This window comes from Manis javanica, chromosome 5 (assembly GCF_040802235.1).
Source record: "Manis javanica isolate MJ-LG chromosome 5, MJ_LKY, whole genome shotgun sequence".
NCBI classification, from domain to species: Eukaryota; Metazoa; Chordata; class Mammalia; order Pholidota; family Manidae; genus Manis; species Manis javanica.
Genome location: NC_133160.1, coordinates 31,364,340 through 31,381,193, shown reverse-complemented (window position 1 = coordinate 31,381,193; position 16,854 = coordinate 31,364,340). Strand labels below are relative to the sequence as shown.

Genomic DNA, 16,854 nt, shown 5'->3' with positions numbered 1-16,854 from the left:
GAAACTTAAGCCCAGACAAATAATAGATTTGTGTATTATAACAGGTGACACCCACTTATCAACACTACTGATTATTCATGACCAACAGCTGAATCTAACACACCCTGTTCTTCCTCTAAAAGAAAGAAGCTTTATAAATTTCAATTTGAGTAAAAATGTAATAAATCTTAAATTTGTTAAAGTCCATAGATAATAAAGGCAACTCTGGAAAAGGATAGACATGGAAAGTCTCCCTACCTTACTGAAAATTTATTAAGATCAATATAAGTAACATCATATGGAGCTCATACAAGACGAGTGAAATCAAACAAACTCACATGTCTACAGCAGCACAATGTAGTAACTACAGAGGAAGCATTACATATCAAAAGGAATAGAGAGCTTAATTAATAAGTAGTGACAACTAGCTTTCCACCTAAAATAATAAAATTAGATCCTTAGCTTTATGCCATTCATGAAATTAGATTCCAGATGGAAAAATATCTAAATAGAGAAAACAAGACTTAAGTAGTAAAAGAAAATATTAAGAGAGGTGTTGATAATGCTCAAGTGAGGAAGGCCTTCTTAATCAGGGCATAAAAAGTAAAAGTCAAAAGGGAAAATACAGATCACCTTAACCATGTCAAAATGGAAGATTGTAAGACAAAAAAAACCCCACAAAACACCACAGAGTTAAAAGACTGGGAGAAGATATCTGTTATGTATATAATCAATCTTTAGTGTCTAGAATACATAAAAAACTCCTATCAGTAACATAACAGAAAATGAGCAGAAGACATAAACAGAAAATCCACAAAGGAAACTGGCAAGGTGAACAGGAATGGCAGAGTAGGAAGACAAGTTGGAAACCTCCTCCCACATACAAACCAAGGAAACAACTACAGCAAATACAACTAACCCTGAAAACAACCTGAACACTGAAGAGTAGACCACGTACACCTGGTGAAGAAAGACCACAAAGAGAAGGGTAAGATAATAGAGGTGCAAGCTGGACCCAAGCCCTTCCCCCATCCCAGCCCACAAGCAGGAGAGAGAACAGAGCAGGGAGGGGATAAGCATTCAGGAACTCTGCACACCTGGCCCTGGAAATCTCAAACTGCATTGGAGTTTGGTGATTAGTGGGGCTGGATGGAGCTCTCTCTGCAGGAGAAAGGGCACATAGACGACACTTCCTGAGCCCTCCCTCAGCCCAACAAGTTGGGCACTCTCAGGAGCCTCAACCACTCCATCCCCCTCGTTGGCCGCTAAGCCCCTAGTGCTTCCCTACTGCACTGCCTGGTGAGAAGAGGAAGGCTTTCCCAGCTCTCTCAGCCCTGTCTCAGCCCAATTAGAGGCAAATGCAGGAGCTAGCTCTGAGCACTCAGTCCTCCTGGTGAGCAACCCAGCCTGGTGCCACGCACCTGCATCACCCACGGCATTAGCCCAGCAGTGCTGCCATTACTGCATGGCAGGCAGAGGGTGGTCCCACCCACAATGATCCCAGCAAAAACCCCACTGCTCTGATCACAAAGGCTGGCTGAGGCAAACTGCCATCAGTGGACAGGACTCAGACAGACCACTGCTGGCAGATGGACAGAAAGGTGGGCCCTCCCATAGCCCACCAACACCAACTGGGGCTCCACTACAAAGGAGAACCAGGCACAGGAGAGGAAAGAGTTTTGAGCTTCTGGGCAACACAGGACTTCATAAAGCCATTATTCTCTAAACCAGGAAGCATACCAGATCCATCTAATAAAAAGGAAAAAACACAGAAACCCTGACAAAATGATGAGGGAGAGGAATATGCTTCAAACAAAATTACAGGGTAAGATACCAGAAAGAGGACTAAGTGAAATGAAACAGCAGTCACCAATCTTCTTGATAAAGATTTCAAAGTAACAGTCATAAAAAGGCTCACTGATCTGCAGAAAAGTATTGAAGATCTCAGAGAGGACTTCAACAAAGAGAAAGAAGAACTGAGAAAGAGCCACTCAGAGCTGAAGAATGCAGTAACTGAAATGAAATATACAATGGAGGAAATGAATAATAGATTACTGCAAATAGAGGAGACAGTGAGATACAAATTAAAGAACAGGAAAACAAAGGAGCTGAGGAACAGAGAGAAAAAAGAATCTCTAGAAATGAAAGAATGCTAAGAGAACTATGTGACAACTCCAAATGGAACAATATTTGCATTAACAGGGCTACCAGAAGGAGAAGAGAGACAAAGGAAATAATTGAAAACTTCACCAATTTGGGGAAGGATATAGACACCCAGGTCCATGGAAGCACAGAGAGCCCCTAACAAAAGGAACATCAGGAAGACAACACCAAGACATATAATAATTAAAATAACAAGGACTAAGGTTAAGGAGAGGGTATCAAAAGCAGCCAGAGAAAAAAGGTTACTTATAAGAGAAACCCCACCAGGTTATCAGCAGACTTCTCAGCAGAAACTTTACAGCCCAGGAGTGGCATGAAGTATTTAATAAATCTGAGACAGAAGGAACTTCAACCAAGAATCCTCTAGCCACCAAGATTATTGTTCAAATTTGAAGGAAGGAGAGATTAAACATTTCCCAGATAAATGAAGCCTGAAGGAATTTATAACCACTAAATTGGCATTACAGGATATGTTAAAGGGATTTCTGTAGATGGAAATGTTAAGCCTAAATAATTTTCACCAGTCAAAATAAACTGACAATAAAGGCAGTAGACCATGCTTATCAAACAGTACAAAATTAAAACATCACAGAAGTAGTAAAACCACCTATACAAAAATTGGTCAGGACACACAAAAAAATGCAGATTATGCTATCTAATGCATAAAGTGTGCAGGAGGAGTAAGAATAAAAAGGACTACTTTTAAATTGTGCTTGAAATAAAGCAATCATCAACTTAATATAGGCTGTTAAATAATTAGGAGGCTATTCACGAACCTTATGGTAACCACAAACCTGAAGCCTGTAATAGATAGACAAAAAGTTTAAAAACAGAAATCCAATCACAATACTAAAAATAAACATCTCAAACAGGAGATTATAAAAGAGTAAGAAAAGAACACAGAGGAACTATAAAAACAACCAGAAAACAATTGATAAAATGGTAGCAATTACATACCTATCAATTACCTTAAATGTAAATGGACTGAATGCACCAATCAAGACACAGAATGGCAGAATGAATAAGGAAACAAGTCCCACCTATATAGAGACTCATTTCAGATCTAAAGATATACACAGACTAAAACTGAAGTGATGGAAAATGATAATTCATGCAAATAATAGGGAGAAAAAACAAGATTAGCAGTACTTATACCAGACAAAATAGACTTCAAAACAAAGTAACAAAAGACAAAGAAGGACATTACATAATGATAAAGGGGTCAGTCCAGCAAGAGGATGTAACAATTATGAACATCTGAGAGCTCAACATAGGAGAACCTAAATATGTAACAAAAAAAAAACTAACAAAATTAAAGGGGAAAATAGCAACTCATTCATACTAGGAGACTTCAACACATGACTTAAATCAATAGATCAAAAAGACAGAAAATAAATAAGGAAACAGAGGCACTGAACAATACACTACATCAGATGGACTTAACAGATATCTAAAGAATATTTCACCCAAAAGCAGCAGGACACACATCTCAAGTGTACATGGAATGTTCTCTAAAACTGATCACATACTGGGCCACAAAAGAGGCTCAATAAATTCAAAAAGATTGAAACTGTATCATGCAGCTTCTCAGACCACAATGGTATGAAACTAGAAATAAATTACACACAGAAAACAAAAAAGCCCACAAACACATGGAAGCTAAACAACATGCTTCTAAATAATCAATGGATCAATGACCAAATTAAAACAATATATGGAGACAAATGAAAACAAAAATACAACAGTCCAAAATTTGTGAGACGCTGCAAAAGCAGTTCTAAGAGGGAAGTACATAGTAATACAGGCCTACTTTAGGAAACAAGAACAAGCCCTAATAAACAGTGTAAACTCACATTTAAAGAAACTAGAAAAAAGCGGGGGGGAAATGGCGGTGTGAGAAGTGAGGCAGATATCTCCCCAAACTGCACATAATATGAAAATACAGCAAATACAACTATTCCTAAAAAAGTGACCACAAATAATATAGCACCAGCCAGTCTACATCTGGGAACAAAGAACATCTCATGGAAATGGTAAAGTAATAAAGCCGCGACCTGGTGGGACCTGAGGACTCCCCTCCACCCCAGTCATCGGCAGAAGGAAGAGAATCAGAGCGAGAAGGGAGTAGAAGCCCAGGACAGCTAAATACCCAGCCCTAGAAATCTATGCTGGGATCATAAACCCATATTGCATGGTGCTCTGGAGATTAGAGGGGTTGAAACAAAGTCAGAGACTGAGATTCCAGCCACTTGTGGCAAAAGAGTTCCCACAACCAGCTGCTCTGGGATAAAAGAAACAAAGGTGCTTTGAAAGACTTCCCAACAGTGACAGGACTGCTAAAAAGGCAAGGATTCAGGAGAAGGAACAGGTGGACAAAATCGTTCTGGCACACTCAGCCCAGCAGGTTGCGAACTTTCAGGAGCTTCAGGTGCTCCATTCCCCTAGATGGCAACGCAGCCCCAAGGACACCCACCAATAGCCTGCCACTTCTGCCTCCCCATGGGAACCTGTGCACAACACCACTGCCACCGCCATTGCTCCAGATCAGCCAGAGGGTAGCCCTGCCTACAGCAACAACAGTGGCTTAATGCAGAGGCTGCTCCCTGCGAGTGGCTCACAGGGTCCTGACAGCAGAGGCAGGCACTTTCAGCTCAGAAGGAGGAAAGGGCTTTGTCCTCCCAGCAGGCATTGGCACTGCTTGCCTGTGACCCATGCCATTGCTCCAGGCCAGCCCCACCCATGGCAGTTTAAGGGATTAACCAGAGGATGCTTCCTGCACGTGGCTCATTGACCCTGACAGCAGAGGCAGGCACTGTGGTCGAGAAGCAGCAAAGAGCTCGTTCTTTAGGGTAGGCACCAGCACCCTCACCTGTGACCACCATCATCACTCCAGGTGCTAGGCAGCTCCGAAAAGCAGAGCTTCTGGGCACTAAAAGGCACTGCCTACACAAACCTAATATTTTTCACTATCCATTAGGTGGAAGAACCTTGTTTAATCCAAAATTACCCAAACACGAGAAAGAGGGCTCAGTGAAACTGAAATCACCAATCTTCCCGAAAAGGAATTCAAAACAAGTCATAAGCATGCTAATGGAGCTGCAGAAAAATATTCAAGAGCTAAGGGATGAATTCAGGAGGGAGACCGACACCTTGAAAAATAAAGCTGCTGAAATGAAACACACAATTTAAAAAACTGTATGTTTTTAAAAGGGATTTAAAAGCAGATTAGGTGAGGTAAGGGAGACAGTAAATGGAATAGAAATTAGAGAACAGGAATATAAAGAAGCGGAGGCAGAGTCAGAAAAAAAGGATCTCTAGGAATGAAAGAATATTAAGAGAACTGTGTGACGAATTCAAACAGAGCAATATTTGCATTATAGTGGTACCAGAAGAAGAAGAGAAAAAGGGAAAGTATCTTTGAAGAAATAATTGCTGAAAACTTCCCCAATCTAGAACTAATATCTGAATTCAGCAAAGTTGCAGGACACAAAATTAATACACAGGAATCTGTTGCATTCCTATATACTAATGATGAAACAGCAGAAAGAAAAATCAGGAAAACAATTCCATTCACAATTGCATCAAAAAGAATAAAATACCTGGAATAAATGTAACCAAGGAAGTGAAAGACCTATACCCTGAAAACTACAAGACACTCCTGAGAGAAATTAAAGAGCACACTCATAAATGGAAATACAGCAAAGGACACCATCAACAGAACAAAAAGGCATCCAACAGTATGGGAGAATATATTCATAAATAACATATCTGGTAAGGGTTTGGCATCCAAAATATATAAAGAGCTCACATGCCTCAACACCCAAAAAGCAAATAACCTGATTGAAAAATGGGCAGAGGATCTGAACAGACACTTCTCTGAAGAAGAAATTCAGATGGCCAAACAAGCACAAGAAAAGATGATCCACATCACTAATTATCAGGGAAATGCAGATTATAACCACAATGAGATAGATATCACCTCACACCAAAAGACAAACAACAACAAATGCTGGCAAGGATGCGGAAGAAGGGGAAGCCTCCTACACTGCTCGTAGGAATGTACAGTAGTTCAACCATTGTGGAAAGCAATATGGAGGTTCCTCAAAAAACTAAAAATAGAAATACCATTTGACCCAGGAATTCCACCTCTAGGAATTTCCCCAAAGAATAACAAGATCCCAGATTCAAAAAGACATATGCATCCCTATGTTTATTGCAGCACTTTTTACAAAAGCCAAGATATGGAAGCAACCTAAGTGTCCAACAATAGATGAATGGATAAAGAAGAGGTGGTACATATACACAATGGAATATTATTCAGCCATAAGGAAAAAACAAATCCTACCATTGCAACAACATGGATGGAGCTAGAGGGTATTATGCTCAGTGAAATAAGCCAAGCAGAGAAAGACAAGTACCAAATGATTTCACTCACATGTGGAGTATAAGAACAAAGCAAAACTGAAGGAACAAAACAGCAGCAGACTCAGAGACTCCAAGAAGGGACTAGCGGTTAGCAAAGGGAAGGGAGTGGGGAGAGTGGGTGGGAAGGGAGGGAGAAGGGGATTAGGGGGTATTATGATCAACACACATAATATAGGGGGGGCACAGGGAAGGAAATAGAGCACAGAGAAGGCAAGTAGTGACTCTATAGCATCTTACTATGCTGATGGACAGACTATAATGGGGTGAGGTAGAGACTTGATAATAGGGAACAATGTAGTAATCACAATGTTGCTCATGTGAAATCTGAGCATAAGATTATATATCAATGATACCTTAATAAAAAAAAAACTAGAAAAAGAAATACAAATGAAAGCCAAAGTTACCTGAAGGAGGAAAATTATGAAGATCACAATGGAAAGTATAAAGAAGAATAAAATAATAGAAAAAAATCAATAAAACCAAGAGCTGGTTCTTTGAGAAGATAAACAAAATGGACAAACCCATAGCCAGACTTACCAAGAAAAAAAGAGAGGACACAAACAAAATCAGAAATGAAAAAGGAATAGTCACATGGATACCACAGAAATACAAAGAATTATTAGAAAATTCTGTGAAAAATTATATGCCAATAAGTTGCACAACCTTGAAGAAATGTACAAATTCTTAGAAAAATACAACCTTCCAAGACTGACCAGGAAGAAATAAAAAGTCTGAACAGACCAATTATCAGTAATGAAATTGAACTGGTAACCAAAAACTCCAAACAAACAAAACTCCCGAACCAGATGGCATCATAGGTGAACTCTTCTAAACATTTAAAGAAGAGCTAATACCCATCCCTCCTAAAGTATTCCAAAAAGTTGAAGAGGGAATACTTCCAAACTCATTTTATGAGACCAGCAACACTTTAATACCAAAACCAGACAAAGGCACTACAAAAAAAGGAAATATGGACCAGTATCTCTGATGAACGTAGATACAAAAATTCTCAACAAAATATTAGCAAAACTAATTTAAAAACACATCAAAAGGATCATCCATCACAACCAAGTCGAATTTATTTCAGAGATGCAGGATGGTACAACATTCGTAAATCAATCAAAATAATATGCCACATTAACAAAAAGGTTAAAAACCACATGATCATCTCAACAGATGAGGAAAAAGCATTTGATCAAATTCAGCATCCATTTATGATAGAAACTCTCAACAAAATGGGTAAAGAGGGTACATATTTAACATAAGAAGGGCCATTTATGACAATCACACAGGTAACATCATACGTAATGGTAAAAGGCTGAAAGGTTTCCTCCAGGATTAGGAACAAGACAAGGATGCCCATTCTCACCACTTCCATTCAACATAGTACTGGAGGTCCTAGCAACAGCAATCAGACAATACAGAGATAAAAGAAATCCAAATTGGTAAGGAAGAAGCTAAACTAACTATTTGCAGATGACATGACCTTATACATAGAAAACCCTAAAGACTGCATCAAAGAACTATCAGAACTAATAACTGCATTCAGCAAAGTTGCAGGACACAAAATTAATACACTGAAATCTGTTTTGTAACTGTACACTAACAACACACTAAGAGAATGAGAAACTAGGAAAACAATCCCATTTACAATTGCATCAAAAAGAAAAAAATAACTAGGAATAAAACCTAACCAAGTCAGTGAAAGACCTGTACTCTTAAGACACTCATGAGAGAAATTAAAGAAAACACCAATAAATAGAAATCTATTCCAAGCTCATGGATAAGAAGAATTAATATTGTCAAAATGACTATCCTGCCCAAAGCAATTTACAGATTTAATGCAACCTCTATCAAAATACCAATGGCATTTTTCTATGAACTAGAGCAAATAGTTCTAAAATTCATATTGAACCACAAAAGACCCAGAGTAGCCAAAGCAATCCTCAGAAAGAACAAGCTGGGGGGATTATACTCCCTGGCTTTAAGCTATACTACAAAACTACAGTAATCAAAACAGTTTGGTACTGGCACAAGAACAGATCCACAGATCAATAGAACACAATAGAGAGTCTAGATATAAACTCACGCATATATGGTCAATTAATATACAATAAAGGAATCATGAATATACAATGGGGAAAAGACAGTCTCTTCAAACTAATGGTGTTGGGAAAACTGAATAGCTACATGCACAAGAATGAAACTGGAAATACAAAAGTAAACACAAAATGGATCAAAGACCTGAATGTACATAATGAAACCATAAAACTGAGAAGAAAACATTGGCAAAAATTTATTGAACACAAGCATGAGCAATTTTTCCTGGATACATTTCCTCAGGCAAGGGGAATAAAATAAAAAATGACCAAGTGGGACTACACGAAACTAAAAAGCTCTGTACAGGAAGGAAAACTGTCAGCAGAACAAAAAGCAACCTATAACATGGGAGAATTATATTCATAAATGATTTATCAAATAAGGAGTTAACATCCAAAATATATTAAAAAAACCTCATAAGCTTCAACAACCAAAAAACAAATATGTCGATTAAATAATAGGTGAACATGAATAGACATTTTCTAAGGAATAAATACAGGTGGCCAATAGGCACATGAAAAGATGCTCCACATTACTAATCATCAGGGAAATGCAAACCAAAACTACAATGAGATATCACCTCACACCAGGTAGAATGGGCACTATCCAAAGGACAAGAAATAACAAGTGCTGGCAAGAATATGGAGAAAAGGGAACCCTCCTACAATATTGGTGGGAATGTAAATTAGTGCAGTCGCTGTGGAAAGCAATATGGAGGTTCTTCAAAAAACCAAAAATAGAAAAAGTATGACCCAGGAAATCCACTTTGAGGAATTTACCTTCAGAAAACAAAATCTCTGATTTGAAAAGACATATGCACCCCTACGTGTAGTGCTGCATTATTTACAAGAGTCAAGTTACAGAAGCACCCTAGGTGTCCATCAATAGATGAATGGATAAAGAAGATGTGGTACATATACAAAATGTAATATTATTCAGCCATTAAAATAGAAAGAAAAAATCCTGCCATTTGCAACAATATGGATGAATCTACAGGGTATTATGAAATGAAATAAGCCAGGCAGAGAAAGAAATATACCACATGATTTCACTTACTTGTAGAATATGAAAGAAAGCAAAATAAAATGAACAAAATAGCAGTAGACTCATAGACAGAGAAGGGACTGGTGGATACCACTGGGGTGGGGCTGAGGTTGGTGGGTGAGGGGGATAAAATGGCACAAAAATTCTCAATCATAATATATGTTAATCACAGGGATAGTAGTACAGCATGGAGAGTATAGCCAATGATTCTGTAACATCTTCCTATGATGACAGATAGTAACTGCACAAGTAGGGGTGAGGATATAACATGGATAACTATTGAACCACTGTGCTGTATACTTGAAACCAATATAAAATTGTATATCAGTGATAACTCAATTTAAAAAAAAAGGGAACTAGCCATTAAATTCCTCACACTAGTCCTCAAAAAAATGAAGGAGAGCCTAATGTGGTGAAATATAGGTTTCAAAGTCAATTTCTTGTAAACCAAATGGGTGTGCCTTGTTATATGACTGTGTAGACTTTCAAAGTTTACCAACAATCATATTTGTGTGTTACTAAGTATACGTACACCTGTCCCCTGCTGGAACTTAGGAGAGAAGACAGAGACTTCAACTTTAATCCTTACTGTTCTTTGTTAAAAAAAATTAAGCTTTGTGCTCGCTTTGGCAGCACATATACTAAAATTGGAACGATACCGAGAAGATTAGTATGGCCCCTGCGCAAGGATGACACGCAAATTCGTGAAGCGTTCCATATTTTTAAAAAAAAAGAAAAAAAAATTAAGCTTTGAAAAACCCTAAAGAATCTACTCCAAAACTACTAGATCTAGTATCTGAATTCAGCAAAGTTGCAGGATACAAAATTAATACACAGAAATCTGTGGCATTCCTGTACACTAACAATGAACTAGCAGAGAGAAATCAGGAAAACAATTCCATTCACAGCTGCATCAAAGACAATAAAATAGCTAGGAATAAATCTAATCAAGTGAAAGACCTGTACTCTGAAAACTACAAGACACTCATGAGAGAAATTAAAGAAGATACCAATAAATGGAAACACATCCTGTGCTCATGGATAGGAGGAATTAATATTGTCAAAATGGCCATCCTGCCTAAAGCAATCTACAGATTCAATGCAATTCCTATCAAAATATCAACAGCATTCTTCAATGAACTATTGAAAATCGTTCTAAAATTCATATGGAACCACAAAAGACCCCGAATAGCCAAAACAATCCTGAGAAGGAAGAAAAAAGATGGGGGGATTATGCTCCCCAACTTCAAGCTCTACTACAAAGCCACAGTAATCAAGACAATTTGGTACTGACACAAGAACAGACCCATAGACCAGTGGAACAGACTAGAGAGCCCTGATATAAACCCAAACATATATGGTTAATTTAATACATGATAAAGAAGCCATGGACATACAATGGGGAAATGACAGCCTCTCCAACAGCTGCTGTAGACAAAACTAGACAGCTACATGCAAGAGAATGAAACTGGATTATTGTATAACCCCATACATAAAAGTAAACTCAAAATGGAACAAAGACCTGAATATAAGTCATGAAACCATAAAACTCTTGGAAGACAACATAGTCAAAAATCTCCTGAATATAAGCATGAGCAACTTCTTCTGAATGCAGCTCCTCAAGCAAGGGAAATAAAAGGAAAAATGAACACATGGGACTACATCAAACTAAAAAGTTTCTGTGTGGGAAAGGACACCATCAACAGAACAAAAAGGCATCCTACAGTATGGGAGAATGTATTTGTAAATGACATATCTGACAAGGGGTTAAATACAAAATATATAAAGAACTTAAACACCTCAACACCCAAAAAGCAAATAACCCAATTAACAAATGGGCAGAGGATATGAAGAGACAGTTCTCCAAAGAAGAAATTCAGATGGCCAACAGACATGCGAAAAGATGCTCCATATCACTGATCATCAGGGAAATGCAAACTAAAACCACAATGAGATAGCACCTCACACCAGTAAGGACGGCCAGCATCGAAAAGACTAACAACAACAAATGCTGGTGAGGATGCAGAGAAAGGGGAACCCTCCTACATTCTGGTGGGAATATAAGCTATTTAACCATTGTGGAAAGCGATATGGAGGTTCCTCAAAAAACTAAAAACAGTAATAACATTTGACCTGGAAATCCCACTCCTTGGAATTACCCAAAGAATACAACTTCTCAGATTCTAAAAGACATATGCACACCTATGTTTATCGCAGCACTTTTTACAATAGCCAAGATATGGAAGCAACCTAAGTATCCATCAGTAGATGAATGGATAAAGAAGAGGTGGTACATACACACAATGGAATACTATTCAGTCATAAGAAAGAAACAAATCCTACAATTTGCAACAACATGGATGGAACTGGAGGACACTATGCTCAGTGAAATAAGCTAGGCGGAGAAAGACAAGTGCCAAATGATTTCCCTTATTTGTGGAGTATAACAATGAAGCAAAACTGAAGGAACAAAATAGCAGCAGACTCACAGACTCCAAGAAGGAACTAGTGGTTACCAAAGGGGAGGGGTGTGGGAGGGTGGGTGGGGAGGGAAGGAGAAGGGGATTGAGGGGTATTATGTTTAGTACACATGGTGTGGGGGATCACAGAGAGAACGGTGTAGCACAGAGAAGGAAGGCATCTTACTACACTGATGGACAGTGACTGCATTGGGGTATGGGTGGGGACTTAAAATATGGGTAAATGTAGTAACCACACTGTTTTTTCATGTGAAACCTTCATAAGAGTGTATATCAATCATACCTTAATAGAAAATTTAAAAAAAAATTAAGCTAAAATCACAAAATATTACCATTTGTCAACCTATGATGGTGGGTGTACAGATAGGTTTTAAAATCTATAGTTTAAAATAAGTTTATAAATAAATGAGGAACACATCACTTGCTAACAGAAAAAGAAAAAACTTGCTATGTGTATCTATGCAGTCAAATATGAAAAAATGAATGGAAAAGATACACATTAACTTCAGGATAATGATCCTCTCTTGTAATAGTAGAAACAAGTAGTAAAAAAGAGACAGTAATGCTTTGTATCTTTAAAAATATATCTGCAGCTGACAAAACATAATTTTTGAGTGGTGGGCAGAGGAATGTTTTATTTATTTATTTTCTGTACCCTGAAGTATTTCATTGTTAAAAAATTGAAAGTAAAAGTAAGTTCTGGGCTCAGAAACTTTGGGAAATGTTTTCCATAAACTGACTTGCCTTCTTTACTAAGATAAATAAAGAAGTGGTTAAAGAATCTGATATCACCTTTGTGGGAAGATTGTATTTTCCATCTGGAAGAGAAAAGCTCTGAACTTCTCCACAGGCAGCACAAAGAAAAGCCATCTTGGTGCAGAGAGGCTTTATATTACTGACACGAACCACAGTCCCTCTCAGAGCAATGTATTTTCCATAGTAATTTGCTCGGACATTCTTGAGTTGTGTCAAGGGCTCATAGTTATACACCCTAGAAACAAAAAAAAGGAACATATTTATCACTGAATTTACAATGAACAAGAAATTGAGGTTGTCTGTATTTTCACCAGTTCCCTTTGGGAACAATTTATGAATCTTAAACCATGTCATCTCTACATCTCAGAAATTTCACAATAATTACATCATTCTAAAAATAAAAATGCTGTATCTTCCCTTTTCGTCTTGTCCCGTTGGCTGTTCTCTAGGTGAAAAGGAAAAAGGTAACGCCAAAAGGAAAGCCAACAGGTCCAGCAACTTTTAAGTTTTTAAACTTCCTTTTCAAGAACTGCTAGGAAGTGTCTTCTACAAATTCTAGGAAAGAAAAACAAAACCCTGATGATTTATTCATCTATTCTAACGAGATTTTTAAATCTTTAAAATAAAATAAAGAAGAATTAAAGAAAAATAAAATTCCAATTTGTTCTCTGTATCTAGTAAAAAATAAGTAATTTTAACAAAATATAATCACACCAGCTAATGCACTACACTAACTTAAGTCTAAATTATTAATTTAATTACTAATTTAAACAGCAAGGTCTTGGTAAGTACACATCCAAAATCAACATTTAAAAAATTATGCAGGATGGGAAATCAACTTATTTGGTGAGAAAAGGTTTATTTCTGTTATGTCTGAAGAATTATCAGTGGTTTCACTTGGGAGTGATGACCAGAGAAGAACTCATACCCTTTTACTGATTTCTTTGTCTCTTAAAATGAGGTTCTCATTTGTACATAGCCTTCAATGCCTGATACTAAATAATACTTTAATACCAGCATATTCCTCACCTTGCATGAATATGCGGCACATTGACTATTGTTTCCCCATCTCTAGATAATCCTTCTTGAGCTTGTAATTCAGCTGCATGTCTCTCAAGGTCCTTAGTTAATACCTAAACAGGATAGACACTTACTCAAAACTTGGAAAACAGAACATCCTCTTGAAGTACATGAATATAAACAGTTCAGAACAGAATGTTATCTGAATTCTAACAGCCCTTTTAAACTTTGATATTTAATTGTGACTTCTTTTTATAGTGGATTATATTTTACCTGGGATTTTGTTTCCCAGGTCTGGAAAACTCCAGCATCCCTGTCTTTTACCTTTTGTCCCAACTAAACCTGAAATTCCTTATAGTAGTCCCCAAAGCTAGTACCTCCTAGACAAGTTCTGGTGAAAAAAAAATATTTTCTACTTCTCCATATTCACTGAAAAATTAAGATAGAAAAAACTAAAAATGACTTTTGAAAAACCCAATACTCACACCTTGGCATTTAACATTAAACAAATATTTAATGACTCCTTCTGTACAAAGCAGAGAAAATGAGATGCACATATATAGCTATAATTGTTATAAGAACCACAAAGATTTAGAGACAAAATACTATGCAGTTTTAAAAAGGGTCATGTGAAAAGTTTCAGACAGACAACTGAGTTAAAGCCCCTAAAATCTGAATATACAAATCAAGGGACATTTTATGCTGAATGGACAAGATGTGCAAGAGGGAGGAGTTATTTAGAGAATCCTGGAGAGAGCTCAGTGGATGGTAGTGAGTGAAGGAGAGTGGTGGAGAGAAGTTGAACCAGATCATGGAAGGCCTTCAATGCGGCCTAAAGGATTTGGATATATCATTTGGTAGAAAACAGTCACCAATTTCCAAGGACAGAATATGTTTTACCTTGTACAGCAACCGTTTAGGAAAGATAATGAAGGCTTAGGACAGGAAGTAAAGATGGAAAAGAGGTGGATATCAGAGACAATCTAGAAATAGATATGAAAGGATGTGGTGACTTGGATGCAGAGAACCACTGAGTGAGATGAACCTGAAGACAACAGTCACAGTTTCGTGTGGGTTACTGTGGTGTACACATCTTTGTAAGGAACTATTCCTCATCTCCACTGCTCTATGTCCAAACCTCATACCCCTTTAAGACCCATTATATACCCCACCACCTCTACAATGTCTTCCTCTCAATGCTCCCCATTCTTCCCCAAAGTTCAGGGTCTTATCTTTATCTCTGAATGCACCCAACACTTTACCTGTGCCTGTCCTGAGATTTCCTACTCTTTATCTTGAAGCATTTACCTGTTTTGCCAGTCTAAAAAATGCTTTCATATATACTGTCATCTGACACTGAGACAAACTCAGGCAGGCACAACACATACTGCTATTTTCAGTTTATATACAGGACATTCAGGGAGATTAAGTGACTTGCCTCATGCCAAAAAACCTAGATCTGAGGTTGGTCTTTCTGTTCCAAGCTCATGGCTGGTAACACTGATTTCTTGCCTTATCTTCCTTAAGGTTTAATCCTGTACAATCTTTAATGAGATTAAACTAATTCAAATAAATTAGAAATAAATGATATATTTAGTTAAGTTGTTGTACATAAAATGAATAGTTATCTTTTAGGACAAGATTGCAACTTTTTAGTTCAAGCTAAGACCTATAGGTAAAAACTATGAATCTTGACTTTTACAAAAGCCTGCACAACATGCTTACCTGATGTATTGCCAAACCCATGCAAGCCAAAGTTTTCTCAGGTGTATCCCTTAATTCATTTGCTATATTTGGTATTAGTTTAGTTATTTCATCATCTTCTGTCAGTTCTTTAAAATCCACCAAAATACTTCCCTTTCTTTCTATTTCATCCTATAAAATATTAAGGTATGAAAACAATGATTGCTTTTTCAGTGTTAACTATCACAACTCAGCATTCAATTACACTTTGAGAAAGCAGAGGTCTATATAGTGATAATAAACAGTAAATTTTGTGCTTAGCATGGTTCTAATATTTAAAATATATTAACTTATTTATGCCTCTCAACAATCCTTTTTGGTAGGTATTAGTACTATTATAAGAGATAGACTATAATACTAACATTAATGTAAGTTAGATTATAGTTACTACTATTGTAAAGACAGATGAGAAACTTGAGGCACAAAGAAGGTAAGTAACTCACCTAAGTTAAGTGGTAGAGCTGGGATCTGGGCCAAGGCTACCTGACTCCAGTGTCTATGATGACAATCACTAGCACCTCAAACACATCACTCAACAAGGTGACAAATAAAGGTAGACTAGTAGCTTTGTTGTATGGAAGTCTTACCTTATCATATAAATCAATATGCCGTGTGAAAAAATGTTCAAATGCTTGAATCTTCTCAATAAAAGGAGAACTATCACTGTAAACTAATCCGACAAATATGACATTAGCAATGATAATCACAAGAGCAAGCACATTTTTCATGAGACAGAGAAACACTATATATACAATAACTTTTTCCAACTGTTTTGCATTCTGATTACATTTAGGTAACTGGTATAGAGATTCTAGAACAAGTTTAGTACTGCATAATCTGAAATGAGATAGAAAGTGCCTGTCTCTAATGCACCACATCTGGGAATCTTTGTTTTGTACCTCTGACACCTAATAGAGCCTATTTGTTCAAAGAGCTTACATAATCAAGCTTAAAAGAAAAATTATAATAAAACCAAACATGAACTAAACTCTTACTGAAAGCACTGAAGACAATCAGTGTTTGCAAAGTAAATTCTACTAGTCCAAACTGCCACTTGTCAAATACCTTCCTGAGATCAGGGAAGAGACAGATCACTATTGGTCTCTGGCCCCAACACTATCTTTTACACTGTAAAGTTTGAAAA

At 37.2% G+C, this 16,854-nt stretch overlaps 1 protein-coding gene and 1 non-coding gene across 6 annotated transcripts in view; one reads left to right on the top strand and one right to left on the bottom strand.

The window, feature by feature from the left end:
* MCM8 (minichromosome maintenance 8 homologous recombination repair factor) overlaps positions 1-16,854 on the bottom strand; it is a 60,737-nt gene that overhangs the window by 40,171 nt on the left and 3,712 nt on the right. For all 5 annotated transcript variants that reach the window (XM_037017593.2, XM_037017592.2, XM_037017595.2 and 2 more), the window contains 4 exons: positions 16,298-16,380; positions 15,693-15,842; positions 13,977-14,080; positions 12,984-13,182 (listed from right to left, as the gene is read on the bottom strand). In XM_037017593.2, the coding sequence (XP_036873488.1) occupies positions 12,984-13,182; positions 13,977-14,080; positions 15,693-15,842; positions 16,298-16,380 (536 nt within the window). The remainder of the gene's footprint in view (positions 1-12,983; positions 13,183-13,976; positions 14,081-15,692; positions 15,843-16,297; positions 16,381-16,854) is intronic.
* On the top strand, positions 10,329-10,435 carry LOC118972296 (U6 spliceosomal RNA). The gene has a single exon (XR_005061194.1). It is a non-coding gene; the product is annotated as a U6 spliceosomal RNA (small nuclear RNA).